Here is a 27,823-nt window from a genome sequence, read left to right on the forward strand (position 1 = left end):
ACGGTATGGCCAATATCTACTCATGGGCCTATCAATAAAGATATGATTTACCAAAAAAAAAAAAAGAGTTATATAGGGGCATTAGGGCTTGCTTGCTATCAATGGTATTGGTTAGTCTCATGGCTCCTCTATTATTTTACTTCTCGTCGTCGTAGTCTATGTGAAAAAAATAAAAATAGAAAAGGGAAAAGTTCATGTGGCTCCTAATCTAATGCATACCAATGGGAGAGTGTGTTGAAGCATCTACAACTATGGTATATATATTTACAGGTGTCAATACCTAAATCGAATCGGTAAAACACCCCACACCGAGTCGATTGAACTTGGATCAAATCGAACCGAAGGCTTATTGGGCTGGTTTTGGTTTGGGAGATTGTAACCCACTAATAAACTGAACCGCACTAGAAATCGAATGAACTTGAAACCAAACCAAAACCAACTTAAAACTTGGAGCTAGATCGAAATAAACCGGTAAGAAACTGAAAAAAAAATCCAAAACTCAATCAAACCCAAACTAGAAAAAAAACCAAAATCAACCTGATTGCAAACTGATACAAGAACCACATCCAAAATGAAACCAAAACGAAACCAAAATCAGAAATTTTCTTCTTGGTTCAATTTTGGTTTCACCATTTCCACATCGAAACCAATTCAACCCGGACTGAAACCAGGCCGAACCGACCCGTTGACACCCCTAGTATTATGTTTTTAATAACGAAAAAGAAAGCATGACGTCATCCGTCCCTCCCACACCGCCTTCTTCCTCTGTCTCTTTCTCAATGTCTGCGTCTCTCCTCTTTCTCTCTCTCGCAACTTTTAAAGGAAAAAGGAGAAGACTCGGCATTGGTTTCTTTTAGCTTTCTTCCAATTTGAAAACGAAAGCTCGAATCCTTATTAGCGTTTCCTACAAGCTTTCGAGCGACGAAGCTTCTTCGCCTCTCGCTCGCTCGAGGGTTTTTTGAATTTTTTTTTTCTATAATAGGAAATTTGTATTTATTATAAGCCATCATGATGCGTCGCTCATCCACAAGGAAAACTGGGTCGCAGAACTCCGCCTCCTCCATGAATTCTTCACCAGTTGATCTCTTTCGGTCCGGTATATCTACTAATCTCTCTTCTTCTACTTATTCAGATCTGATTTATTCCAAGCAAATTCGCCAATTCTGTTTTTTTTTTTTTTTTTTATTTGATTTGTGGCATGTCGGTGTACTCATCTTGCTTTGTCATAGAAAGGTTTTGTATTTAAAAAATTGAATTTTGTTTGATCTTTGAGAAGTTAAATTCAATTTCTTCCTTTTCGGATGTCGCTGGCGACATGATGTATAAGCTTTTGTTTTTGATTTCTAGGGAAATTTTTGGAAATTGGAGATTGTTTTGTGAGGCCTTGAAATTCACGAGGATTCAATAATTTGGTACTCAGATGAAAAAATAAGATCTGGGTAGTGGGAGTCTCGGCTGTTCCTTTGATGACTTGTGGTTTAGGAGTTATAGTGAATGTTTTTTCAATTTGCACCTCAGTTATTATCTATTAGAAAGAGGAGGGATGGTGCGGATAAGGTCCCTACTCTTCTTGGAGATCTGCTTCCATACTTTTTTTTTTTTTTTTGAGGGAGGGGGTGGGGAAGAAAAAGAAATGCAAAAAAAAAAAAAAAAAAGAAAAAAGAAAAAAAAGGAAAGAGCAGCAGTTCTGATTCACAAATTAAGTTTAAGAGATCTACTACATCAGTCAAACCAACACCTGACTTGTTATGAGCTGTTGTCAAAAAGAATTTGATATTACCCAATTGGTTGATTGTGTTGCTACAAATTTTTGTTTTTAGCTAGATGAACTGAGGCTGGATTCTCCTTTCATTTTCTATTTTCTGGTATGGTTGAAATTAAAACTGGAGAACCAGGCAATGAGTATTTAAAAGAAAAAGAGAAAAATTGAGCTTATTAATGGCCACAATTCGTTGAGGTTGGGAGAGTCTTCGTATATCCAGCTTTTTGAGCTCAATTTCTACAGAACCTTACAGAATTATATTCCCTTTTGCAACCCAGTTTTGAACTCATTTATTGCTTGCCATTTACTGAGTAGAGACAAGTAGAATTAGGTGTCCCTCTGGCTTGTAAACCATTTCTTACCGATTTTGACCTTGATGCTGATTTCTCATGAGTGATATTATTGTAGAATCATGGTGACCCATCTCGAAGGAGGACTTGAGCATCTTTAAACCATAAAAATTATCAATAGTTACTTTATGCCTCTACTATAGCTCCTTAGCTTATTAGTTGGTGACTCTTCTTTTGCTTGTGGCATAGAGTGAAAGATTGACATTATTTTCGTGGTTATCTTTCCCTTTCATTTGCATCCTTTGTTAGTCATCGGTTAATGTAACCATTCTAAGTTTGAATTCTATGGTAGAAAATTTCGGGAGTGAGTTGTCAGTGTTCAGGAAGTTTATGAGACTTCTATGAGGTACCAGTTCTGGTGTTATCAAGGACCACTATCTTGAATAAATTCAAGCAAGTAGAGTTTTTGAAGGGTTCCTATTCTCTCGGGGAAACTTAATTTGTGTTGTCAATTGTGCCTATAAATAGTTTAAACTACGGGGTCCAGTTTTCCTACCTGTGAATTATTAGTTGGCATATTTGGAAGGAGACATGGTTTTAAGTATCTCCGATACCGATACGATACCCTCCGATACGTATCTTAAATTTAGTCGGTCGATACGATACACACCGATACGATACATTGAATTTTTTAAATCATTTTGTATCGATATATATCCTACAATACATACCGATATGCATCAATACACCACTAATACACATCGATACGATACGACATGCCTCGATACGACTCTATGAAAAATATAAAATTGAGGTAAAATGTACGTTTCGGTATGTATTGGTACGTATCGGTGAGTATCGGTTTGTATCGATCGGTACGTATCGGTATATATCAGCACGTATCGGTGAGTATCGATATATATCGGTACATATCGGTGAGTATCGATACGTATCGATACGTATCGGTGCTACGGTCATATAATGGCCAATATGGGTAATTTTTCAGGAAAAAACGATTTTTTGAAGGGTTTTTGTTTCAAAGTTGTTGTCAACCATATTTTTCCCTAACTAAAGTGGAAATCAAGGTTGGGAACAAGAATTTTACATTTATGGGACAACTACAGACCTTGAATTCTTAGTACGATACCCTCAATTTAGTGTTTATGCATAATACATGTTATCAATAGCTTGTTTTAACAAATTCTTTATGCAAAAGTGTTTAAAAAATATTTTCTATCCATTTATGTGTGTATCTTTAGCGTATCTTAGTGTATCTCCGATACGATACGATACCCTCCGATACGTATCTTAATTTTGGTCGACGGATACGACGACCGATACCGATACTTTAATCCTTGGAAGGAGATGTTCAAGGAGCGTAACATAAATAAGCTAAGATTAGCAGAGATGAGAATGTTGAGATGGATGTGCGGAAAGACTAGGAGAGATGGAGTTATGAATGACTAGGTTAGAGATGATTTGAGAGTAGCACCGATCCAAGACAGCGGAGACCTAGGGATGCCCCAGTAAGAAGGAATGACCAGATCCAGTTGGAATGAGCAAAAAGAGGTATGGGAAGGCATAAAATGACCAGAAAGGATGTAAGTGAAGACATGTAGAGGCTAGGTCTTGACTCTAGTATGACCTCGAACAGAGCTGTTTGGAGGGGGGTTAAGGACCAAAAGAATGTGGCATTTCTGCCCATATTTGCTCCAAAGATTAACGGGCTCATCTCCTTCCAAATATGCAACTTAGCCTTTTCCCAACTAAATGGGGTCGGTTACATGGATCCACGAAAAGGTAAAATAAAATGAAACATAGCTCAATGTACACCATTCTTAAACTGGTTTTTGCTGTTACATTAAAGGTTTGCAAATTCTGCCTTGTCAGACACCAACAGTCTCTTTTACATACAAGCCTTTATATTTGCAGAGTAGGTGCACTGACACCCTAGCCATTTATGCACCCTTTTTTATCTTGTTTAATGGTGAATCTGGAGCTCTTGAAGAAAAAAAAAATTCAAATTTTTTAGGAGTGGATATGCTCCATATAGGTGTTGGAGCCAAATTTCAATTCCAGGATTGCATGTAGTTGATTTTATCAAGACTTCCTCTGCTGTTGTACTTCATTATTTTCTGCAGATTGTTTATGTCTTCTTATTTCACTTAAATGAGCTGTTTATATTTGCAGCTTTGTCATTATATAACATAATTTGTTCTATGAAATTGACACCATGCTTTTCAGCCTCTAGTAAAGCCATTGTCAAGGAGCTGGAGCGGATTGATCAGCTATTTAATTCATACACAAATAAGTCCGCTGGCATGATTGAGTAAGTTTGTTCAATCCTAACAACTGCTTAATGCAGTTGATGAGCTGTGGTGGGCAAAAAGCCCAAGCCCACCAGGAGATCTCGAGTTCAAGTCTCCTGGCTGTTATCTATGTCCCTTCTGTACCTATAAAAAAAAAGTTTGTTCAACCCAAATATTTGACATTTGTAAATGCTCTTCAAGTTTGGTAGACTAGAGTTCACTGAAATAGTGAAGATCAACATCAAATAATGTTCCACCTATGATGCATGAGGACCTTTCTATCAAGATCCCTTGGAACTCACATGTGCAATCAAGTAAATTAGAGACAATATCTACCACAAATTCTATTAGCTGCCTAATACTTGTAGCCGTTGGGGAAGGTTTAAATCTAGGCTAAGTTGTAAAGGTAAGTTTAAAATCTGGATGTGCTGACTAGTCCTCCCATAAACACCGAATTGTAGTTCCCCATGATAAGGGCTATGAGATAATGTAACAAAACAATAAGCACCCTGCTGATTCCTCAACCTGTAAAAATGAGTATCAAGTGCTTACCAGTTTGTATCGCCTTCTTTTGAACAAGTCAGTCGCCATTAACCATTCAATGGAAGTGTTGTAGTTGGTTAAATCTTTTATAGTTCTTGTGCGTTGTGACATTGCCTAGGGAACAACTATGTCATTGACTCAATTTACTAGGATCTTATTGATTGCAATTATTCTAGCATTTTGTTGATCAAACAAATGTTGCTTTTTATTCTACTTAAAAAATCAGTATTTTATTGTTAAGAGCATGTGAATCTTGCACGACCCACACAGGAAGGCCTTCCGAGGTGGCTCAAATGTTTTCCGTACCACACCTTAGTTGGGCCCAAATTTTGTAGACAGGCAGACCTGAAGGTACACTCCTCACATATCAAATTACAGTTGAAATGGAGTTTGAGAAGTGGCAAAATAGAGCTTTGAAAAAATTAGGACTATGGTAGACTTCACTGTAGTGGTCGGAGTACTATAGATGTATGTGGACAACTGGACATAATAGAGATGCATGCCAATACATAGGGCTGTGTGATTGGATTAGGCTTGAATTTGACATGTTTCTAATGCAGACCATGTACTCTCTATCCAATGGTCAGAATTGTCACGTCATCCTCTTAAGTGGTACAATAAGAAAGACCGTTGAGGAAGCCTTTCCTATGTTGACCGTGCAAAATCATTTAACACTTCTGTTAATTTGGAGGGTGGAGGGGCATAAATTAGTACCTACCTTTGTCCATAATGAATGTTCATTTCAAGAAAAAATAACACACATTTTAAAGGAGTTGTTACTAATGCTCCAACTTCCCACATTCATTATCTGCCAAAGTTTGTAATGATTTTCAATGCTGATTCCAACATTGAAAATAACATACACATTTTAAAGGAGCTGTTATTAATGCTCCAACTTCCCACCTTCATTATCTGCCAAAGTTTGTAATGATTTTCAATGCTGATTCCAACTTTGCATTAGTGCGGTGGTTGGGTAAAATGGAAAGACAACCCATATTTATGCATTAAATTATTCAAATGCACTAACCTTTTGGAATTATGGAGATCAACCTAGGAATTGAAAGGTTTTAAGTAGAACGAAAAATATAATATATGGTTTGTTACTTTTGTTACTGTAGGACGGATAATGAGGTGGTGAAATTTGATGAGGGGGAGATCCCACAAAGTGATTATTTTAGGTATTTGGACTTAGTCATAAGTAAAGGAGAAATAGAGGACATGGTTTAAGATCTCGCTCTCGCCCCCCCATCTCGCTAATCCAAAAAAGAGAGATTTCGCCGAGATCATGTATTTTTTTGTGATCAACTCGGTGGTTGGTGTCGGTGGTCATATGGCCTTTGTAGTCCCTGAAACTAGGTATTTACTCTATTTAAGGGCTTCTAAACATAATGGAAACATCAATTTTTTAAAAATCAAACTTAAAATGGTACTTTGACTTCGTACCCTATGTAAGTAGTCTCTGGCTCTTCGGACCCTGGGCTAGTATGCTCTATTCCATAATCCACATTCCACAACCAACACATGACATCATAATCTTAAGAATATAAAAGACATCATAGATAATTACTTAATTGATTAATAATTAACATTGATAACTGATGAGTCACATTAACATACATTAGAAAATTTGAAATGACATAAGATAGGAATGGAGATCCTCAAGCAAAAACACCAAAATTCTTGCCCCTTAATGTTTTTTCTTAAAAAAAGTAGAGAGAGAAGCGAGATGTTGGCAAGATCTAGCGAGATTTGGCGAGATCTTGTCTTTTTTACACCTCGCCTATGATCTTGTCTCGCTAATCTAAAAAAAGAGATCTCAACGAGATCTTAAACCATGATAGAGGAGGATGTTACACAGAGAATTAAAATAGAATGGATGAAGTGGAGAGGTGCTTTCGGATTGTTGTGTGATTGACGTATTCCCTTATAACTAAATAATGTAGAACTAGAATCACAAGTGATCCTAATCCCAGGCATGATTTGTAATTCTGGTTGAATAGAGAAAATGTCCTCCAATAGGCTTGGTTCTAGCTCTCAAACACTCTCTCACAGCAAACAAATAAAAGGAAAATAAGAAAACAGAGAAAATTCGATGGCGGATTGAGAAGGGGGAAGAAAAACTAGTGAATAAGCATCTCACCCTTCAGGTTTAGGAATCTCACAGCATAACAGCATAAGCCATCTTTTTTTTTTTTTTCATTAATAAATTTGTGTTCAATGTTGTAGCCCCTTACCAACTTAGATAGAAGATTCAAAATTGACTCAAACACTAAAAGGGAAAGGCCTAACACAATTTTTTAACTAATTTGGAAACCTAAACTGACTAGAAAACTGAAATAACAAAGGAAATAGACTCAAAATAGGACTCTGACTAAACTAATGAATTAAATCTCGTTTTCCTACTTACTACCTATATTTTGGGCCCATTAAAGTGGTCAATTACAAATAAAGCACATGGGATCAAAGGCCAACACATACATAACCCAACCTAAGGCTTATTTTCAATAAAATAAACCCACTAAGTGACTTATCTACATCAATTCGCCCTCTCTTAGAAAAAATTCGTCCTTGAATTTTGTAGTATGAGGGTGATTATAGGCTAATATGGTGCACGTCCCTATTCAAGCCGTAGAAAAATTCAGGTAGCCCTTTGATAATAAGGATATAGTCTAGAATGTGAGGAGCTCGATCTTCTAGATACTTCAATGGGATGACGAACTCCACATGTATAACTTCAATATCGTTGGATGTATCCATAGGGTCATATGAACCTTCAACCTCTTCAAACTTTGATACAACATAAATCTTTTTTTGTTCATCTACCTTGGTGGTTCTCAATCGGTTCCGTTGATGGTTCAAACACAACTTCATTCTTAAACCCCTTAGGATCTTCTTCTTAATTGTTCACAATCATCACAATTGTTGTAGTGTCAAGTTCCTTGGTTTTGTTGATGGGAACATCAATGACTAGCTCTTCCTTGACAATAGGAATTGTTGGAATTTCTTCAACACTAACCTCAACTTTTGACTCTGGTTTATTGGTTGGAGGTGTCTTTTGCAATTTGTTACAATATAAAGGTCACGTGGTCAAACAATTCCTTCATGCTCTTGTCACCTGTGGGTGGCTTTTGGGGTGTAATTGGAGGGAACTCTAGTGGAACGAAGTACATACTTCGTTCACGTTTAGATATGTACATGCCTGCCAACTCGTATTGCATCTCGTCCCAAGTTCTAGGCTCACGCCTTGAGCTTGAAGTTGCCTTTCACGAACTCTCCATTGTCTTCGAACACAATCACTCATTTGGGAGCAAACGTATTGAAGCTGTTGCGTCTCTGTCAAGTTGTAGTTGTCAAAGTACACATCTAATTCATACATCCATTCAAGGAATTCCCCACAAAAATAATGTGGCTGAGCATTGAATTGGGCAGTAGTCTCGTTCAGTTCTACCATTTGTTGGTCAATGACATCTATCCTTGTAGTTAAGGTTTGGAGGGATTTTCACCACATCCTCTAATGAAATTTGTTTGGAGCTTTCTTCAGCCATAGCTTTGATACCACTTAATGTAGAACTAGAATCACAAATGATCCTAATCCCAGGTAGGATTTGAAATTCTGGCTGAATAGAGAAGGTGTCCTCCAGTAGGCTTGATTCTAGCTCTCAAACACTCTCTCACAGCAAACAAATAAAAGGAAAATAAGAAAAGAAAGAGAATTCGATGGAGGGTTGAGAAGGGGGAAGAAGAACTAGTGAATGAGAATCTCACCCGTCAGGTTTAGGCATCTCACCTAGGGCATCTCACCCAACTGCATCTCACAGCACAATAGCATAAGCCATCTTCTTTTTTTGCTAATAAATTCATGTTCAATGCTGTAGCCCCTTACAAACTTATATAGAAGACTCAAAACTGACTCAAACACTAAAAAAGAAAGGCCTAACCCAATCCTTAACTAATTTGGAAACCTAAACTGACTAGAAAACTGAAATAACAAAGGAAATAGACTCAAAATAGGACTCTAACTAAACTAATGAATCAAATCCCGTTTTCCTACTACTACCCATATTTGAGGCCTATTAAAGTGGCTCATTACAAATAAAGCACATGGGATCAAAGACCCAACACATACATAACCAAACCCAAGGCTTATTTGCAATAAAATAAGCCCACTAAGTGACTTATCTACTTCACTAGAAGGAAAATTTTGTGGGGAACAATCATACTACTGGCTATAGTGTATGGCATGGAATGTTGGGTAGGTAAGAAACATCATATAGATAAACTCAGTTAGCTGAGATGAGGATGTTGAGATCAATGAGTGGTAAAACTAGGAAGAATGAAGTAATGAATGATCATATTAGAGCTGATTTGGGGAGCAGCGCCGATGCATGATAGGCTGCGAGAAAGTTGTTTGAGGTGGCAAGGCCATATACAACGGAGGCCTTTAGAGGATCCAATATGCAGAAGCAATTTGATTCAGATTGAGGATTTAAAGCCAGGGGCAGACCTAAATTGATGTTGGGAGCAGAAGTGAGGAAAGATATGCGTAGTTTAGGCCTCATATCATGTATGACTTTGAATGGATTTGATTGGAGGGTAAGGATCCAATCATTCAGATGCATGCGACTTTGAAAATTGAACATTAGACACTTAAAAGGTTTGTAGCATAGTTGTCAAAGCCTCCAGACTTGAACTTCAGGTGGAAGTATTGTTTTTTTTTTGGAGGGGGGGGGGTGATCTGGATTTTAAAATAGATGAAATCCGGTGAAGATAATGTCTGACACTCCCAGAGAAGAAAAAATGGGAAGTGGCAGCAGCAGTAGCAGCATTGACCTCAATCTGCCACTGCTGGAGAAGAAGAAGAGGAAGAAGCAGCAGTAGCTACTGTTGCCACCACTGCTTGAGAGAAGGAGCCAGAAACGAAGAAGAAGAATAGGAAGCAGCAGGACCTGCAAGTCCTGCCATGACGAAGCAGCAGGAGCTGCTAACAGCTGTAGCAACCGCTGTCATAACTTCTGGAGGAGTAGTAGTAAATATTCAGGAGATTTCAGTACACTTTTGATAGAGGTAAACAGAATAATTTGGAAGAAAAGACTGAACTGGAAATCCAGAATTAGAGTGGGAATAGTTAGAAATATAAAGGAAAGAAGAGGACTTTGTGTAATTAACAGAATTCCTTCCTACACTTGTAAATAAGAATTTATCTTCTTCTTGATTCCAACATAACTGGCGGTAAGTGGACTAGCTTGCAGGTGGTAGAACTCTTCCAAATGGAGTTCAATGAATCTGAGAAATTTAGAGAAGAACATTAGCTTATAGGACTAGTGAATCTAATCAACAAGCACCCAGATTAACAGGTAAAGAAATCATATTTAGTTTCTGAAACTGCATCTGGTTCTGGCCATAGAATAATACACAGCTTTGATTGCACCGTAATATCTTGTAGCAGGGGTTTGAGTAAGGGGCAAGTATCTAGGGTTCAGTTCAAGTCAACCTTTGGGTATTGATTCTAACCCCAGAGTTTGGGGCTGGAAATAGTATCAAAATATTCGACTCTCTCTTAACCAAGTTAATGCCTGTAGTTGGTAGCTTGAACATGAAGCAAATAAACAGGAAGTAAGACGAAGAAATTTAGGAGAAAGAAAGAAGCATGAAGAGCAAATAAGAACAGGAAGAAGAAGTAAAAAGATCTCACCGGTGGAAAGAAGGAACTAGAGAAGACAAACCTGAAGTATTGATCTCTCTGGTACGTGGTCACACAGCCTTACCCCGTGAAATATCAAGAGATTGTATTGACCGCTTGACCACCAGGTCGCAACATTTGTACCTTACCGTTGGACCAAGCGTGCCCCTTTTACCCCAATATCAAATAAAAATTTAAACCCTAAAAACAATTGAACAATCCCCAATAGGACAAGAACCTGATTTTGGACCTTGTTCTTCTCGGCCTGGGTTTCTAGACTGGGTCAAGCTGGTCTAGCCATGGATAACTGCATCGGGGAGAAGAAGAAGAAAGAAGAAGAGATTTACTTTTTATCGGACCTTAATGAAGTTTCCTACTTGTTGTAGAGTTGTGACTTGTGTGAGATAGGAGAGAGATGGACACATATTTGTATAAGAAAAATGGTATTGTTTGTGAGGACACTAAAGTTAAATTTCTGGACCTTCACTAAAATTTCTTTAATGGAATAATTGAATTAAAGGAAGATATATTTCTATTTTAAAAATTTACCCTTTCTATTTATTCATAAAGGAGTGTGGGCTTCGGCACAACGGTAAGGTTGCTCCATTGTGACCTAGTGGTCACAGGTTTGAATTGGTAAACAACTTCTTCGCAAAGCAGGGGTATGACTGCATACATTATGACCCTCCACAGACCCCACAGTTTTGGAAACCTTGTGCACTGGGTACACCTTTCAGTATTTATCCTTAAAAGCAATTGAAATTCTGATCTTTCACAAAATACCTTAAAATTAGAAGTAAGAAGAAGCATCATTGATATTTTACACCTACACCCTGCTCTTTATATGCATTGCCTTGGTTGCCTATGTGCCATTTAGTTACCAAGGTGTCAAGGTGCTTGGCAACCACTTAAGACTTACTTTTCCACTATGACAACTATGTTTTGCGGACTTTGCATGGGTATACACACCCTTTTGGTCTGATGGCAATGTTTAAGTTTATTAGGTTTCCCGGTTCTCATCATTGCTATGCATTAGAGGGGCTGGATTTTGTGTCCTTGCTAGGCTCAAGCATAATGAGTCTGGTAAGGTCTCTCATTCGAGGGCATGTTTGAGAAACCTTCGAATAAAAGTCAGTACTATTTGAGAAACCTTCAAATAAAAGCCAGTACCCCATTGGGTTGTGGTTGGGTAGAGGTCTTCCTTTATCTTTGGCTCCATGACAACTATGTTTTGGGCGCCATGGCCACTGGACCTAGCACACACAGTGGTATAGCTTTAACTTTTATCTCATTTTTTAAATACTTCATGTATAGGTTTTCAACAATGTCATCCTTAAGACCAGATAGACACCTGGAATGCTGACTTCAAGAGCTACAATGATCCAACATTTGATCCAGTCTTAAATACATTCCGGCATGATATATTTGTTGAATGACATTTTGTTAATATTGTCATTGTAAAACACCAAAAATTTACAATTTCTTATGTAATTATGATTGTCTACATCTTTTAGGTCTATGAGAAAATTAGATGCCTTGAACAAAAGTTCTGTTTGCTTCCTTTCTCTTCATCACATAGCAATTGAGAAGCATATATCCACTTTGTCTATCCTGCTTTAATTCTATGGGCAACATTTTCTTTAATCTTGGTCTCCTTATGGATGACTGAACAAAGATGATGGAAATGGCTGCTCGGGGGGTATCTTTTGATTCTCAATCTTCAACAGCTCCCTCTTTTTGCTTACATTCCGTCTCTATTGATCTTAAGCTGCTTTGATTCTGAATATCATTCTGTAGTTTTTGAGTATCCAATTACTGCCTCCCGAGCCTTGTCAATAAAAACTACATTATAGGTGAGCAGCAGACACCATGGGGCCTCTTGTATTTGCCTTGTCGACTCATTTATAAATAATACGAAGTGATACAGCTCCAATGTGGATTCTTGTTGTAAAACTATTGTAATTGAAAACTATCATTCTCTCCTAGTAATTGATGCTTTTATTACTTCAGTTGTAAATTTCATTTTGCTCAGCTGAAAAAAGCTGAAATATTTCTTTTTTGTGGCCAAAACGAACAACCTGTTTCAATTTTTATTTTAAATATTTTGATAATTTTGGCCGTTTCAGTCATTTTGTGCTCAGGATTTTTTCAGCTGAAATAAATGAGAATTATGGGTTTAGAATCTTTTTTGGATTGGATTAACTCTGTTGGTTTATTTGTCCAAAATGAATGCACATTATAACTAAGCTTCAACATGCCCACTTTGTAGCGCATCTTCATTTTTGGAACCAAAGTGAAACAGCCACTGAGGCAAAATTAACAAAGTTTATGGCTACATCTTACATAATCTTTCTGGGTCAATGGATCTACTTGAGATGGTTCCTTTCCAAAATCTACTAGCCGATCTCCTTAGGTATCCCATCATTTGTTCCCTGAGTTAATGAAGATCTTTCATGTGAATGCAAGTATGCTTCATTTCATTCTTCCTCATTAAGCTACCCTATTATATGGTTCTTTATTTATTTATTTAGTGTTGTCCTTATTTCTCAGATGCTTGCATAGCTACAATTCTTAGTTATCTAGGGCACTTCAGTTTTGGAAATTTTAGTCCGTCTCTGAACTGAATCAATATGGGTCATGGGATATTTGTGTTGTTCCATATTTAAAGAAATTGTTAACGGGGTTGGAACAGAGATCCTCCATAGGACTATTTACCTTAACCTGTACTAGAAAAAGAAAGACCAAATGTAGTGCCAATGTATAAAAATATACCTTCAAATACATTTCATTGTAATTTGTGATATGGGAGAGGATTCTCTGAGCAAGCAGCATAAAGGAGTGCACCAAAGAGGTGCAACAGAACGGTTTTGTACATAGGAGGGCAGCGAGGTCATTTCATGTGTAAGACCCTCCCCTGGCGGCTTGGAGAACCTTTTCCCTTGTAATTTATAGGAAAGAAAGGGCTCTCTGAACTTACAGCATTTCCTATACCTTCTCACAAAGTGTTTTTTTATTCATTTTTTTCTGGAAAGGAAAAATCATATGTGAGAGGACATAGGAAATGCCTTGTTCTTGGAGATACTTTTCCCTATTTATTATTATGCATTTAATTATTGTAACATCTATAAATATTCTCCATGAAGTTAGACTGAAATGCCCGAATGAATTATTGGAAATTTCAATTCATTGATGGGACTAAATTGGCTTCCCAAAAGAAATAAACAACTTAGATACAATGTCATGATTATCTATTTATCCTTTGGAACTAAAAATATTTCTCTCTTTTATTTGCATGAGCAGCCCAGAAGGAATTGAGGCACTTTGTTCAGATCTGGAAGTGGATCATACTGATGTCAGGATATTGATGCTTGCTTGGTAAGTCATTTGTTGTTGACATGATTTGCTCACTTGGCACTAGTTCATACTGCAAAACTAATAGGCTGCATCTATCAGGAAAATGAAAGCTGAAAAGCAAGGATATTTTACCCTGGTATGACACATTTACTCACTTGTGCTTCAAGTCCATGCTAATGTTCGTGTCTTGAGTGGGGATGGGATTGTTAAGACTTAATGTGTATGTATACTCTGCTCAGCCATGGTGGCATGTATGATTGCTTAGTATGGTCCTATCAGATCTCCTAGATGGAAGTGGAACTAGGGATGCATCTTGGGTTGCATTCAATGATCCCAACTATCTATTTAGTGACTTTTAGCTTGGTTACATCGGCCTTTTGTCAAGTTTAGGATTGCCTTGGATGAGATTAAGCAACAGAAGTCTAGGATAGGGTTGGTTTGATACTTGGAACAAATGCAAGCCCAATGATATGCAGTATGGTATGAGGTATTTGTTTTAAATATTTTCTTTATGACTATTAATGACCTAAATTGGAGCAACCAAAACCAGTTTGGGTAGGATTAGAGTTTTAAGTTGATTGGCTTGGGTTTGGCTGAGGTTATTAGTTTTCCCTGTAGTTCTTAGTGTTTGGCTGAGGTTGGATCAACCCTATCTCAAACAGACTCACATTTGAACCACCCTTGGTGACTCCAATCCTGTGTGTGTGTTCCTTGCGAACTGGAATGCGTCCTTCAATATGCCGGGGGGATTAGTGCGAATATCCTTCTTCATTCATTCATTGTTTGACTTGATATCACAAATTCCCTTCTCAACAGGATGAGTGGAGAAGAGGCCTTAAAGCAGTACGAGCTGACAGTATCAACAAATTAAAGAAGGCACTCCCGGAGCTAGAGAAAGAGGTATACTGTTCCTTCTGGAACATCTATTGGAGTTTGATGGGTTTTATTACTACTACTTGGTGCTTCTTAGTGAGCAGAGGATTGATAGCCCAGTTTTGATATTTTTTCATTCTCTTAAAAAGGTTAGGAGGCCACCAAATTTTGTGGATTTCTATTCCTATGCATTTCGATACTGCCTAACTGGTAAGTCTTCAGGAATTTATTTTGACCGGGCTCCAAGATAAGTGCAATTTTGGCTTTGCCACTATTGTTGTTGACCTCATGATGTATTGTTATCTTCAGAGGAGAAGCAAAAGAGCATTGACATTGATAGCATTTGCGAGTTGCTGGAACTTGTTTTAGGATCCCAGTTCCATGCACAGGTTGATTTGTTTACTGAGTACTTAAAGGTGAATGCCAACTTTTATCTTTAGTGGCTTCTGAAATTGTAATGCTGGTTAAGTCCTGGATCATATCTTCATGTATACATAATAAAACTTAAGAGATTATGTCCTGTTGGATATTCCTGATCTCAGGTGACTTAACGTCTTCTTCTGTATTTTTTTCCCATTTCTTCAGTATATGATGCCAAATAACTTATTTCAAAGTTAATACCACGAATCATTTTGCATGCTTCTTAATTGAATATTTTCATGTCTAATTTCACAGACCCAGAATGATTACAAGGTAATTAACATGGACCAGTGGATGGGCTTTCTCCGGTTTTGCAATGAGGTACGCTGAAAATTTTCAATTTCTTGTCTTCATCTTTTGGTTCTTTTTAGTTAATGAAAATAGGATGCACATCTGAGTCTCAAACCTACTGTCCAGTTATACTCGCTGAAAGCAGATCATGTAAAATGATCTTATTTATCTTTGAAGACAAGATGAATAAAGATCGGCATCATCAGTTCTTCCTGTTTCTGCTATAACTGTAATCCCTATGCAGGCTCACCAATTGGCAGTGGTTACGGTGTCTGTTGTCCATTTCATCTAGTTCTTTTGAACTGAAGAAAATAAAAATTCCTTGGTTGAGGTGTGGGCTTTTTTTTTTTTTTTGGTGAATAAATAATTCATTAACCAAAGAGATGAAAGAAAAAATACAGCCCCAAAAGGGGAGGGGGAAGGAAAGAAGATCCTCAAGGGGAAACAAGGTTCTTGGTAGCAGAGCTTGGAAGCTCCCAAGATGCAACAATGTAACAAATTCCTAGGGGAGGGGGAACAAGGCACTGTGAGTCTTGAGACCTTCGCTTTGACATCGAAAAAGATGGAATTCCAAATCTTTCCAAGCGGACGAGAGTTGGAAGTCCATTTCCTATGATTTCTCTCCATCCAGATTTGATTTAGAGTGGCAAAGAAGGCCAGTTTTCCCACATAGTCATATCCATCCAAACCCACTCCCTTTGGAATGGAAGGATTCTTCTGTTGACCAGCCAGCATTTAGAGAGAACAAGCTTCCAAATGAAGGAGGAGACAGGGCAGGCAAAAAATAGGTGATTTGTGTCTTTAGGAGCAGAGCCACAGAGATAGCATAAAGGAGAGAACTGGATGCTTCTTTGAGTTAGGAAAGCTTGCATAGGGAGATAGTTCATAAAAACCCTCCAAGTAGTGAAGCTTTGACGCGGAATATGATGCCTGAACTAGATGAGCTTATGCCAAGGGGAGGTGGTTCCATGAGCTGTAATGTAATCCCAGGCGGACTTGGCACTGAAGATGCCACTCGAAGCGTGGGACCAAACAATAGATTCAGATCTCCCAGGCCGAGGGGAGGAAGGCAGAGAAGCCTAGATATCAGCTAGGAGAGTAGAGGCAGGGGTTGGGGGTTCCAAGAACCAGCACAGATGATATCGGCCACCAAAGCATGTCTGGGGAGACCAAAGTTATAAATATTCTTGGCTTTGAGAATTTGAGATAGGAGCCCTTTAGGATGCTAAGGATCTAACCATAGGAATGTGGAGGCACCATCCCCAATGCGGGAAACCATAATTGCAGAGGCCAAGGATCTCAAGGAGGTTAACTTACGCCAAACCCAAGAGGCATCAGAAGGAGAGCAGACCAACCAAAAAGATTCTTTCCTGAGGAGGTGCGAATACACCCAATCCACCCAAATACTTTTCTTTTTACTAATAATCTTCCATATGAGCTTGAGAAGGCCCGCCTTGTTAACACCCTTTATGCGTCTCAGGCCCAGAACTCCCTCTGATTTAGGAAGGCAAATAGAAGCCCAACTAACTGGCTGGAGGAAGCGAGAAGACTCACATCCTTTCCACAGAAAGGAAGCAAATGAACTTTCTAACTTTGCAACAACCAACTTGGGTAAACCGTAAATACCAGACCAGTAGATGTATGAAGCTTGGAGAACTTATCTGATGAGGATGAGGCGGCCCGCAAAGGAGAGGAGCTTTCCTTTCCATAGCTGGAGGCGCTTTTGGATTATATCAAGCATAGGGGAGCAGTGGTGACTCGAGAGCTTTGTAGGGATGAGCGGGAGGCCCAAATATTTGAGGGGGAGAGAGCTCAGAGCAAAACCTGTGATTTGGAGGAGAGAGTCCCCGAGATCCCAGTCAAGAAGATAAGGGATTTCCCAGGGTTGATGCGGACACTAGACATCATAGCAAACCGGCGAAGGTAGAGCATAATGGTGCCAAGGGATATGGCATCCGCACAGGAGAAGATCAAGTTGTCAGCAAATGCAAGATGAGTGAGCACGATGTTCTTGAACTTGGAGATGGGAATGATGGAACCCTGGTCCGAAGCTGATTGAAGATTGCGGGATAGAACCTCTATGGCGAGGCAGAATATATAGGGAGATAAAGGGCATCCGTGGCGAATCCCAGAGGAAGAGGAGAAATAGCTTGCTGAGTTGCCATTGACGAGCACTGAGAATTTTGGGAAGGCAGTACAGTGGAAGATTCAGTTGGTGAAGACTAGAGGGAAACCCATCAAGTTGAGGACAGAAACAATGTAATCCCATCTCAAAGAGTCAAAAGCTTTGTGAATATCAATTTTCTAGAGAGCCGCCGAAGGGTGGGATTTTCTATCAAAGCCTCTGACAATTTCATGGCAAAGAAGGATGTTGTCTCCAATGGATCTTCCTGGGATGAAGGCAGACTGGTTGTCACTAACAAGAGGGCCAATATTAATCTTGATACGGTTGGCAAGGATCTTGGCAATAAACTTGTTTAGAAGATTGCATAAAGATATCAGCCTGAAGTCATTCATTGTGTTGGCACCATCCTTCTTGGGGATAAGGCAAAGGAAAGTGTGGTTGATGGCTTTGATCTGGTTGGGGTTGAAGAAGAAGCTCTTGACTGTTTTTATAAGATCCTCTTTAATGATGTCCCAAGCAGAAGTGAAGAAGCCCATACTGAATCCATCAGGCCCCGGAGCTTTGCTAACTTTGTGGGAGAGGATGGCAGCAGTGATCTCATCATCGGAGGGAATGGCCCAGAGCATCGAAGCAACATTAGCCGCATAAATTTGTTTATAAGCCCCTTGAGGATGGGCAATAGGGGGCAACTTCCGGGTTGAACAGGCTCTTGAAATGGTTGACAGCCATCTCTTTTATCTCATCCACTCTAGTAATATGGGAAACGTCCGGATTGGATAACCTAGTGATGGAGTTGAAGTTATTCCTAGCCTTCAAGGATCGATGAAAGTAAGAGGAGTTTTGAGTCTCCTAATTCCAACCAATTGGTTCTGGCCTTTTGCCTCGAAAAAATTTCCTCCTGGGAAAAAAGAGCTGAAAGGTTTTTAGATACAGATTTCTCTTCCTTAGCCAGAGAAGTGTCCAAATGGTTCAATTGAAGACACATCTGGATAGAGGTCAACCTGTTCCTGCAATCATTGACAAGAGAGGAGAGGATGCCAAAAGTGTCAGTATTCCAAAGCTTTAAAGCTTCCTTGACATTTCTGAGCTTCCTGGATAAGGCAATGAGAGGGGTTGAGTAAGCTTGAACAGGCTTGAGCCAAGCTTCCTCAACAACTTTTAGGAAATCAGAGTGGGATGTCCACATGTCAGAAAATTTGAAGGGTTTAGGCCCAAAGGAGATTTATGGATGGATTGAGAGGAAAATGGGACTGTGATCTGAGATGGATGGAGGCTCAAAAGAAACATTGGAGGAAGGGAAGGCAGATAGCCATGCCTCATTTACAAGCATTCGGTCAAGTTTGCAAGCGATGCGGGATGAGCCCATTCTTTTGTTATTCCGAGAGAACTTAATGCCAGACCATCGAAGGTCATCCACAGCTATGTCCTCAATGCACTCATTGAAGGATGCAATATTAGTTATATTTAGACCCCCTCCCCCTTGTTTTTCATGGGCGTATCGGATAACATTAAAGTCTCCACAGATTCCCCAAGGCCTAGAGCCCACTTGCACAGCGAGCGAGCGAAGATCATTCGAAAGGGAGGATCTCTCAATCGTGCTGTTGGAGGCATAAATAACATAGAAAAAGGAGGAGAAACTGAGGGCGGAATCAGCAATGGAAAGATGAAGGATTTGATCGGTGGCTGAAATGAAGCAGACAGAGAGGATTTTGGGATCCTAGAGAATGCTAATTCTGCCATTGGGGTGGTGGGAATGGTTGGTGAGTAACGACCACCCAGGGGCAATGGAGGAGGTAATTTTTGAAAGTTGGTTTCTTTAATGTGAGTTTCCAACAAACATCAAAATCCAAGACGGAGGTCCTTGATGAACAGGCGAGTGGCGGCCTGCTTACTAGGGGAATTCAGACCCCGAGTATTCCAAACTAGGGCCTGCGACATTAGGCAATGGGAGAAGGAGGCGACCAATGCTCTACAGGGAGGGTGCAGGTGGTGGTAAAGGGAGGGCGGGACTTGCTGTGACACTGATAGGATCTCTGAGAGGGAGCTTTTGGAGGAGCAAGGGAGGTGGAGGGGTTGGGCTTCACAGGGGGTTTCAAGTGTGGCTTTCTCCCCGGCTTCTGACAAGGCTTCTTGGCAAGAAAGCGATTTGGAGGAGCAGCTTTGTCGGGTGAAGAAGGCGGGTCAGCTGAAGTCCGCTAGGTCGAGTCTAATGGGTTCTCAGAATTTGATCCAGGAAGGATAGTAGGATTATGGGCCTCATGGGTAGCATGCAGGGCTGGAGGGGGCGAAATGAAATGAGGCGATGGGCTTTGATGATGGCCAAGGCTGGGGTGCAGCAAAGAGCTGGGAGATCATCGCTTTCCAGAATAGAAGATGGGTCTTCAATAGATGGTTTGACCAGCGGATTGGTTGGACCAGTTTGGGTGTGGTTCAAAGAGAGGGCGACAGAGAGGTTAAAAGGTAAAGTGGGACGATCCTCCTCAAAGATAGCGCTTGCAGAGGCCTTTTCGCAACATAGGGCAGAGGGGCAACCTTCAGCGATCGAAGGCTCAGATGCCAAGGATTCGTCGTCAGAGGAAGCTTCATCAGAAGAGGTAAGATCTTCAGAAGAGACGGAGTCAGAAGCCAAGGTATCTGAGGGGTTATCACTCGAAGAAGTATTTTCTTGGGGGCCGACAGGATCATTGGCAAGAACACGAACAGGGAAAAGTTGCTGGTCCAACTCTTCTTCCGGCCGCAAAATCAAGAATCGATTTTGTCCAACGGGCAAAACCTCTGAAGGAATCTCTGGCCGGAGCCTTGCAATGGCGGTGGAAGCCAACGTAGGACGGCAGAGCCTCGCACGTCCTCTTCCCCTCGCCGGGGGAGCAACAAAAGGCCAATCCTCTGTTATAGACATAATGGATCGATCTCGGCAGGTGGAGACTTCAATGGGAGCGTCCACAAGACCTTTGGGAGTGCATACAGTCATGTCGTGACCGAAGACATTGCATTGCAGGCATTGGGGGGGCGCCAGTCGTAGTGGACTGGTTGTTGAAAACAGGGGCCATCGCCTTCTTGGACAGAGATTGAAGAAGGAAGAACAGCTAACGCCGACACTTCGACACATATCCGAGCATAGGCCAAATGATCTTTTTTATTTGTTAATCATCAGAGCAGATAGGGGTACCCAACACGGAATCGACGGTGCTCAGCCCTTCAGCGCACCAGAAGTGCAGAGGAAGCCGCAACAGCGAAATCCAAAGGGGGGTGGTGGAGTAGTCCACCCTATTCAGAAAGAGCTGCCTCTTCCAAGACCTGAGGAAGATAGGCTTGCGACCCACCAGCCAGGGGCCCCTTCCAAGCAGCGAACCTTATCTCTGTCATCGGAGAACTTAAATAGAAAGAACTCATGGTCCATCCAAAAGATGTCCATCATCCCTGCAGGCCTCCATTGATTTAGCAGAGTGTGCTTGACCAGATTGAAGGGAGGGCGGCTGCCCAGGAAATGGCCAACAAGGGAGGAGGACCATCGGGAAACCTCATCATCGAGAAGGCTTGAAGGACATTTTGCTAGCAGGGAATCTCCAATGGGGCAAGGGGGGACAAAATGAAGAGGGAGACTGTCGACAGGAGCAGCAACGGAAAAGTTGTGTTGGGGATTCCAGGTTGAAGCAGGGGGAGGGGGAGAGGTGTTTTGATGAAGGAGAGAGGTAGAGGTCAATGGGGGAGAAGCGGGAGGGGGTTCAGAGGTGGGGAGCCGATAGGAAGCAGTAGGTGGAGGAGGACCTCCGGCAGAGAGGACTGCCATGGAAGGGTAGAGCCCAGTCCATACGGTAACTGAGCATCCATGTGGAGAAAAATTGAAATAAATTGAGGTGTGAATTTGTAAATTCCAGGAGGGGGTGTGGTGCAAGGTAATGGACTCACGGATCTGGTACAAGTAGTGGCACATCATACATGAGAGCAAATGGCATTAATGTGCTAGTCTCTGCACAAGTAAGATACTAACCTAGATGCATGTATTATTGATATCAAAAGAACGCAGTCGTGAACTTGTGACATAATGTCAAGAGTAAAACAGTACAATGCATCAGAAACATAAAGCGGATGAAGTTGAAAGCTTATGGATATAATTGTCTTTCTCCTACATTTGAGTTTTGACTTCTTGTCATAATGATGTGTAACACAGTTATCAAGGTCACTTAGGCATCCAGGCTTTTTCTTGAGTCCAAGGCAACAACACGCCTTGTTGACACTTTAGAAGGTTACGGATATATTTTTATTGCTTTGTGTTTCAATGAAAATGCTTATATTATATCCTATACTTTGTTTATCATATGTTGATTTTCTCATATCAGGTCATTACTAGCATAATTATATCATATTGCATTGTCCAGGATTTTCTGTTGATGTCTTTGATTGCATCCATATAGCAGACACCAGTTAGTTGGGATACGGCTGAGTTGTTATTGTTGTTGTTACATATAGGCGTAATTATATAAAATTATCATTACCATATTACGTATGACTATACTGCACTCCTAGGGCGCCTAGGCAATGCTTAGGTGGGGCATTGTTGCCCAGGTGTCTCTCCAACATGTTGAGTTGCCTTCTAGTCACCTTGATGACTATGATGTAGCATTGCTGATACGAATTCATGGTTTATATCGAGTGTATTATCTACTTCTATTGTTTGTCCAACACAATATTTTAATTTGGTTGGTGGGGGTGGGGGTGGGGGTTCACTCAAATCTCATACCCACTGTAACATCCATCTGTTGTGCACTTGTGTCTGGGCAGAGGTACTTAGGGTAAAATGGCAATCCAGGTATCATAGATAACAAATAACTCCTGAAGAAGCTTTAATAGTACGAGTCCAGAAAAATGTGATCTAACCTATTGGACATTCATTTGGTGGCTCTCATGTGGCGTGAGGTCAATTTTGTGCATGTACGCACCCAAGGGAATGATGTTATTATTCCACCAACCAACCATTGTCTTGCTTGCAAATTTTCTCTTGTATGAACATCTGATTTTATATTTTTTTCTTATTGCCCCCCCCTTCTCCCCTTTTGGCATTTCGTGTATAAGGGAAAATGAAAGCGGTAATATGTAATGAGAGATCTTTGACTGTCTTGACCCTCGTGAGAATGATGTGAATCTACAATTCATGTCGTGTTTTGACCCTCCTGTCTTTTTAATTTTCTTTTTCATTGACAGACAAGTTTTCCCGACCTAAACAATTATGATCCTGATCTTGCTTGGCCCTTGATTCTGGATAATTTCGTTGAATGGATGAGAGCAAGGCAAAGCTAGTATATACATCGTCTGGTGATGTTCTCTGCTTGAAACTACGAGTCGTTAGAAAAGGTACTACTACATATTGTTCTTACATTGAGAGGGGAAAGAGGGGATGTGACAATTTAAGTACCAAATTCTGACCAATCTTTGTGCAGGTCTGCGCCTAGGAATTAGATGGCATTCTTGAATCTTTTTACAGACAGCTCTTGCCAGAGCTCTGCGACACACAAAGGTTACCCTGTTTTGGTCTGGAGATGCCGGAAAGAATCTTGTTACATTCACTACCCCTTGTTCTTTCATATTAAATGCTATACTGCCCTGTTGATTAGTTATCCCATCTCATGAAGTGGTTAAATTAAAGCCATTGATTTTTTGGAATTCAACAGGGATAGGCAATCTTTTATATCTTGACTGGTGTTTAAATTTAACCAATCTTATAATAGATTAAACCTATATTCCAAATCAATTACACCAAATACCGGCCGACTTGGTTAATGCCTTCTCTAGCTTAACTGTGCCTGCTCTGGATGCTTAAACAATCTATTTGTAATTAGAAGTCACTAGAGAAAAGCCCATGCCATGTTGGCATCGAATAAGACATTGCATTGACGATGTTTGAAGTTTTTGTTTGTCCAAATGACGAACAAAATGTTTACCATACCATTTGAGCTAGCTTGCTAACACAATCCATTTTAGGTGAGGTTTTTCATCTCCCATGATGGAGAGGGAATCTCTCTACCCACTATAATGTGAACTTATGATTGTATTCTTGAGCAAGTAATGTTTATCATTAACTTTTCATCAAAAATGTTTATAATTAACTCTTGCCTCCTATTGTGCGAAGTTGAGAACACCTTTCGTCCGGCCAATTGAAAGGTTAGATCGTATGACGTAAGATGTGCTCTCTTTATTGTGGGTAGAGGGAAACTCGGTCCAAGTATTATTAATGATTTTTATTTTTAATTTCTTACATTGAAATTTCATTGGTGATGGTTTAACTGCTTGGCTACCTGCGGGTGAGTGGCATTCAAAAGCTTTTCTTGGTAGCCCATAGTCCAAAGGTGGGTAAACCCTGGACCCAAACTCTTCATGGCATGAAGTTAGTGGATTCTCGATTGTAGTTTTCCTCTGTCAAAGAAGGCCGAAGTATGGTGCTCTTTTGATCGTCTACCTAGTTGTGCCACATTATATTTGGCAATTCCGGCTGTTTAAGAGATAGGATATGATTTGGATTGCCACATATGAAATTTCAAAGCCCAATTAAATCATATAACCTCTAGTATCTGCATAAACTTTTCAAAATCTATCCTAATGTGCATCCTTTTCGTAATGTTAAATTTTTGGAAGCTTTATTTTGTAACATGACCTCTTCTATTGGCTGTTTAACTTGATATGTAACTAGAAAACCGATTCGCAACATTTGGGGTACCCTTCCAACACATAATGTAGCAGGTATTTTATGCCAATCAGATAAGCCTTATCTTGGTGGTCTGTCTAGGAAACTTTTAGATAATAAAATGCGTTGGGGATCGCTGTCTTGTCGCTTGGCTGCTATACCAGTGTGGGGACCTCAATCAGGGGAGGCACACAGTAATCCAACCAAGGTTAGGGTGGTCATTTTGCCACCCCTTGTGTTTGGATGTAGGGGTAATATATTGAGGAATACTATTCATACTAATTTTGAAGAGGTGGGAGGTCCACACGTAGAAACACAGGGGTCTCACTGGCTTGTGGTTAAACTGTCACTTTGTAAGTCTGAAACTTGGTACCTGTGAGTAGGAACCTTGAGATTTACCTGTTTACAAAGGCACGCGTGGGTTACTAAATGTGGACTTGAGGCTTGAAATCAGACCTCAAGGGGCTTAAGCGCCTACCATGATAGCCCATTCCACCTGTGCTAGGCTGTTGTCTCCTCTCTCTCTCTCTCTTTCTCTTCCCTTCCCATGTGAAAAGACATCTCTACTCCTTGTTTGTTTTGGGAAGGAGAGAGACACACTTAGACCTTGCTCCTGGAGAACCACTTCCCATGTATTTATAAAAATGGCCTTGCCTTCTCCATTGCGTAAATCAGAATCCTTCATTTTCTTCTTAATGACGATTCTGAAATAGGTCCCCATCCCAAGACGTGTTTAAAATTTCAATTAATTACAGGCTTTTGAAAAGAAAATGCTACTGACTGCAAGGTTCCACCCAAGACCTCAAGTTTCAACAACCATGCAAAATATTCGTAGCTTTGTTAGGTCTAATTGAATTCTTAGGAGGAAAAAGAGAATACTTAGCTGGAACACACAAAGGGTCCTCTCTCTTGTCAACATATTAGCTTATTATAGTCCTCCCTCCTCTATAGCCTCTCTACTTTTTCTTCAAAATCTAGAGGACTACCTGCCATTGACAAGGATTTGAGAACTGACAAGGACACCAAACCCCATGCTTCAACTGGCCTTGTTGGTTCATCATAATTAGGACACAAGCATCTATTACTTTATTAGATTTTAAGTCTAACTAAACTGATAGACCTCAGATCTGGGATTTTTGTCCTTTAACCATGACTTCTGGTAGGGTGGGGGTGGGAGGGATTATATATCTAAAGTATTGAAAGAGTGTGTAACTTGATATGATCGTCATTTTTCAAGTTAACAACCACCTTAAAATAGTAAATCTGAAATCAAGGCGTATAATGTGGATTTCGAATTAGTTTCAGTAACAAACTAAAACAATTATTAAGAGTAGACTAATCAAAAGTGTACAAAGGGAAGCTTTAATGTAGGTAAGGTGTTTATAGAAGACAATTAGCAGGTGTATTTTTAAGTTCTTTTCTAATCAGAATGAGGAAAGCTCTAATCATTGGAAAAGACAAGAAGAAGAAGAAGAAACTAGTGGAAACAATGAAGAATAGTTAAAAGATGCACTTGGTTTAAGGGTGTTGTACTGACTTAATTTAATTAGGATTTTGTTTGGTGGGAAAGGAAATTTGAAGGCACCTGCAGAGAGAGAGAGAGAGAGAGAGAGAGAGAGGGGAATCCCACGCACATGGTGGGGGCCCAGTGATGGTTTTATTTTAACTTTTAAAGCTTAAACAAGAAGGAGGTTTATCCCTTCCCTTTAGCATATACTTTTCAAGTTGAAGAGACATGTAAGTGGGTTCTCATCAAGTTGTACAGTTAGCTGATGGACCATGCTGCTTCCTCCAAAAACTAGATATCCTTATCACAGTCTTCTCCCTCTCCACCTTCCTCCTAAGTTTGTGTTTGCTTTGCGGTAAAATGTTCAAAACTAGAGGAAATCAAAGGAACATAAAAATGATAATTTGTTTTATTGGATGTAAAAACAGAACGAACATAGATAAGAGTGTTAGGATGGAATCCATTTTATATTTTAACAAACGGTAGGAAGAAATCATGGCAATGGGTCAGGTCAAGTTGGGTTTGGTAAGATGAGTAGGGCAGAGAAGATCTTGTATCTGTTGAACATATGGGAGAAAGAATGTTGTTTGCTTAGCATTCCCCACGCCCAACCAGAGCCTCTGTTTTAGGGGTGCTATGAGAAGAGGCCCCTGCCCCCTAAAAACAAGGGACGTGTTTGGGCGTGGGAACAATAAATGGACAACGCTCCTCCTCCATTATTAAATAATACTGAGTTGTCATGGATCAAGTGTTTGTAGGCTTAAGAATTGATGTTTGATTAATTGAATTTTTAGGAATATATAGTCATTTATTTGTATGATTGGAAAGTTATTTGTATACTTTGAAATTTTGGAGATATTTGAGTGTTTGAGACTTTGATGCCCAAAACTAGGGGTGAAACAGGGTGGATTGGGCCGGGTTTCTTAAAACCCTAACCTAACCCTAGGTCATCAAAATTCAATCCAGGCCCAACCCAACCCTGTCGGGTTCATGTTTGGGCCCAACCCTACCGGGTTCATACCAACCTAACCCCACCCTAATTGACCCTATCAGGGTCGGGTTGGGTAGGGTTGGCCTAGGTTGGATTAACCTTGATTGATATGTTTTTTCCATTTATGTCTCATATATTAAAAAATTATAGAAAAATAAAATACCTATTGGAGGCCTAATTTCTATTATAAAGATGCAAGGTTAAATTTCAAGTTAAGTTGGGTTGGGTCGGGTTGGGCCGAGTTGAGGCTTCAACCCTAACCCAACCCAACCCTGACCCGCCCTCAGGGTTAAAAAACTTGGCCCAAACCTTGTTCGGGCTCAAGACGGTCCAGAGCGGGTTCGGGCTGTCAATGCCAAACTTTCACCTTTACCCAAAACTGTTAAGGAACTAGAACCAGATTGTTCCATTAGTAAATAGGACCGGATCCTAGTTTTGGGACCATTTAGTAAATCGGATGATTCTGGGATTAACACCTTAGGACTAAAACCAGTAAAGAAGCGTAATGATTACCCTAGGATTAAAACCAGTAAGCCTTCACATTGAGCTATGCACATTTGATGTGGTATTGGTTGTTTTCGCGTGGAACCCAACAATCTCCCCTCCATGCAGAGCACATGTGGATATTGAGATTTTCCTCAAGATTTTCTCCATCCTCTAAGGGACATTGGAATTGCCATGCTCTAGCTTTGATACCATTTCTTGGGAAAAATAAACCAATTCTCACATGTGTCCAAGTTAATGGAGATACACAACGATAATAAAGTTTACACAAAATAAACACATCGAAACCAGGAAAACTAATCCTAAGAGCACATACTAATTTTAACGTGGAAAATCCTTTCACGGGGAAAGAAGAAAGCCACGAGATTTCATCCAAGTAAAAGATGACATGACAATAATAATGATGTTACACTAACTCTCCAGATAACGCTAAAGGCTACCAAAACATCAACAACAATGAACTTCTTGGATAACATAAAACTCACCAAAAGAAGT

General features: G+C 40.0%; 1 protein-coding gene across 1 annotated transcript; it reads left to right on the forward strand.

Annotated features, from left to right (window-relative positions):
* Positions 1-762: 762 nt before the first annotated feature.
* LOC122068818 (DCN1-like protein 5) lies at positions 763-23,396 on the forward strand. The gene is made up of 10 exons (XM_042632726.1): positions 763-1,096; positions 4,297-4,381; positions 13,885-13,959; positions 14,038-14,074; positions 14,755-14,838; positions 14,961-15,021; positions 15,121-15,227; positions 15,487-15,552; positions 22,850-22,999; positions 23,086-23,396. The coding sequence occupies exons 1-9, from the start codon at positions 1,009-1,011 to the stop codon at positions 22,943-22,945; spliced, it is 699 nt and encodes a 232-aa protein (XP_042488660.1). The 5' UTR covers positions 763-1,008; the 3' UTR covers positions 22,946-22,999; positions 23,086-23,396.
* Positions 23,397-27,823: the final 4,427 nt, after the last annotated feature.

The sequence above is a fragment of the Macadamia integrifolia genome, unplaced genomic scaffold, assembly GCF_013358625.1.
Source record: "Macadamia integrifolia cultivar HAES 741 unplaced genomic scaffold, SCU_Mint_v3 scaffold46, whole genome shotgun sequence".
NCBI lineage: Eukaryota > Viridiplantae > Streptophyta > Magnoliopsida > Proteales > Proteaceae > Macadamia > Macadamia integrifolia.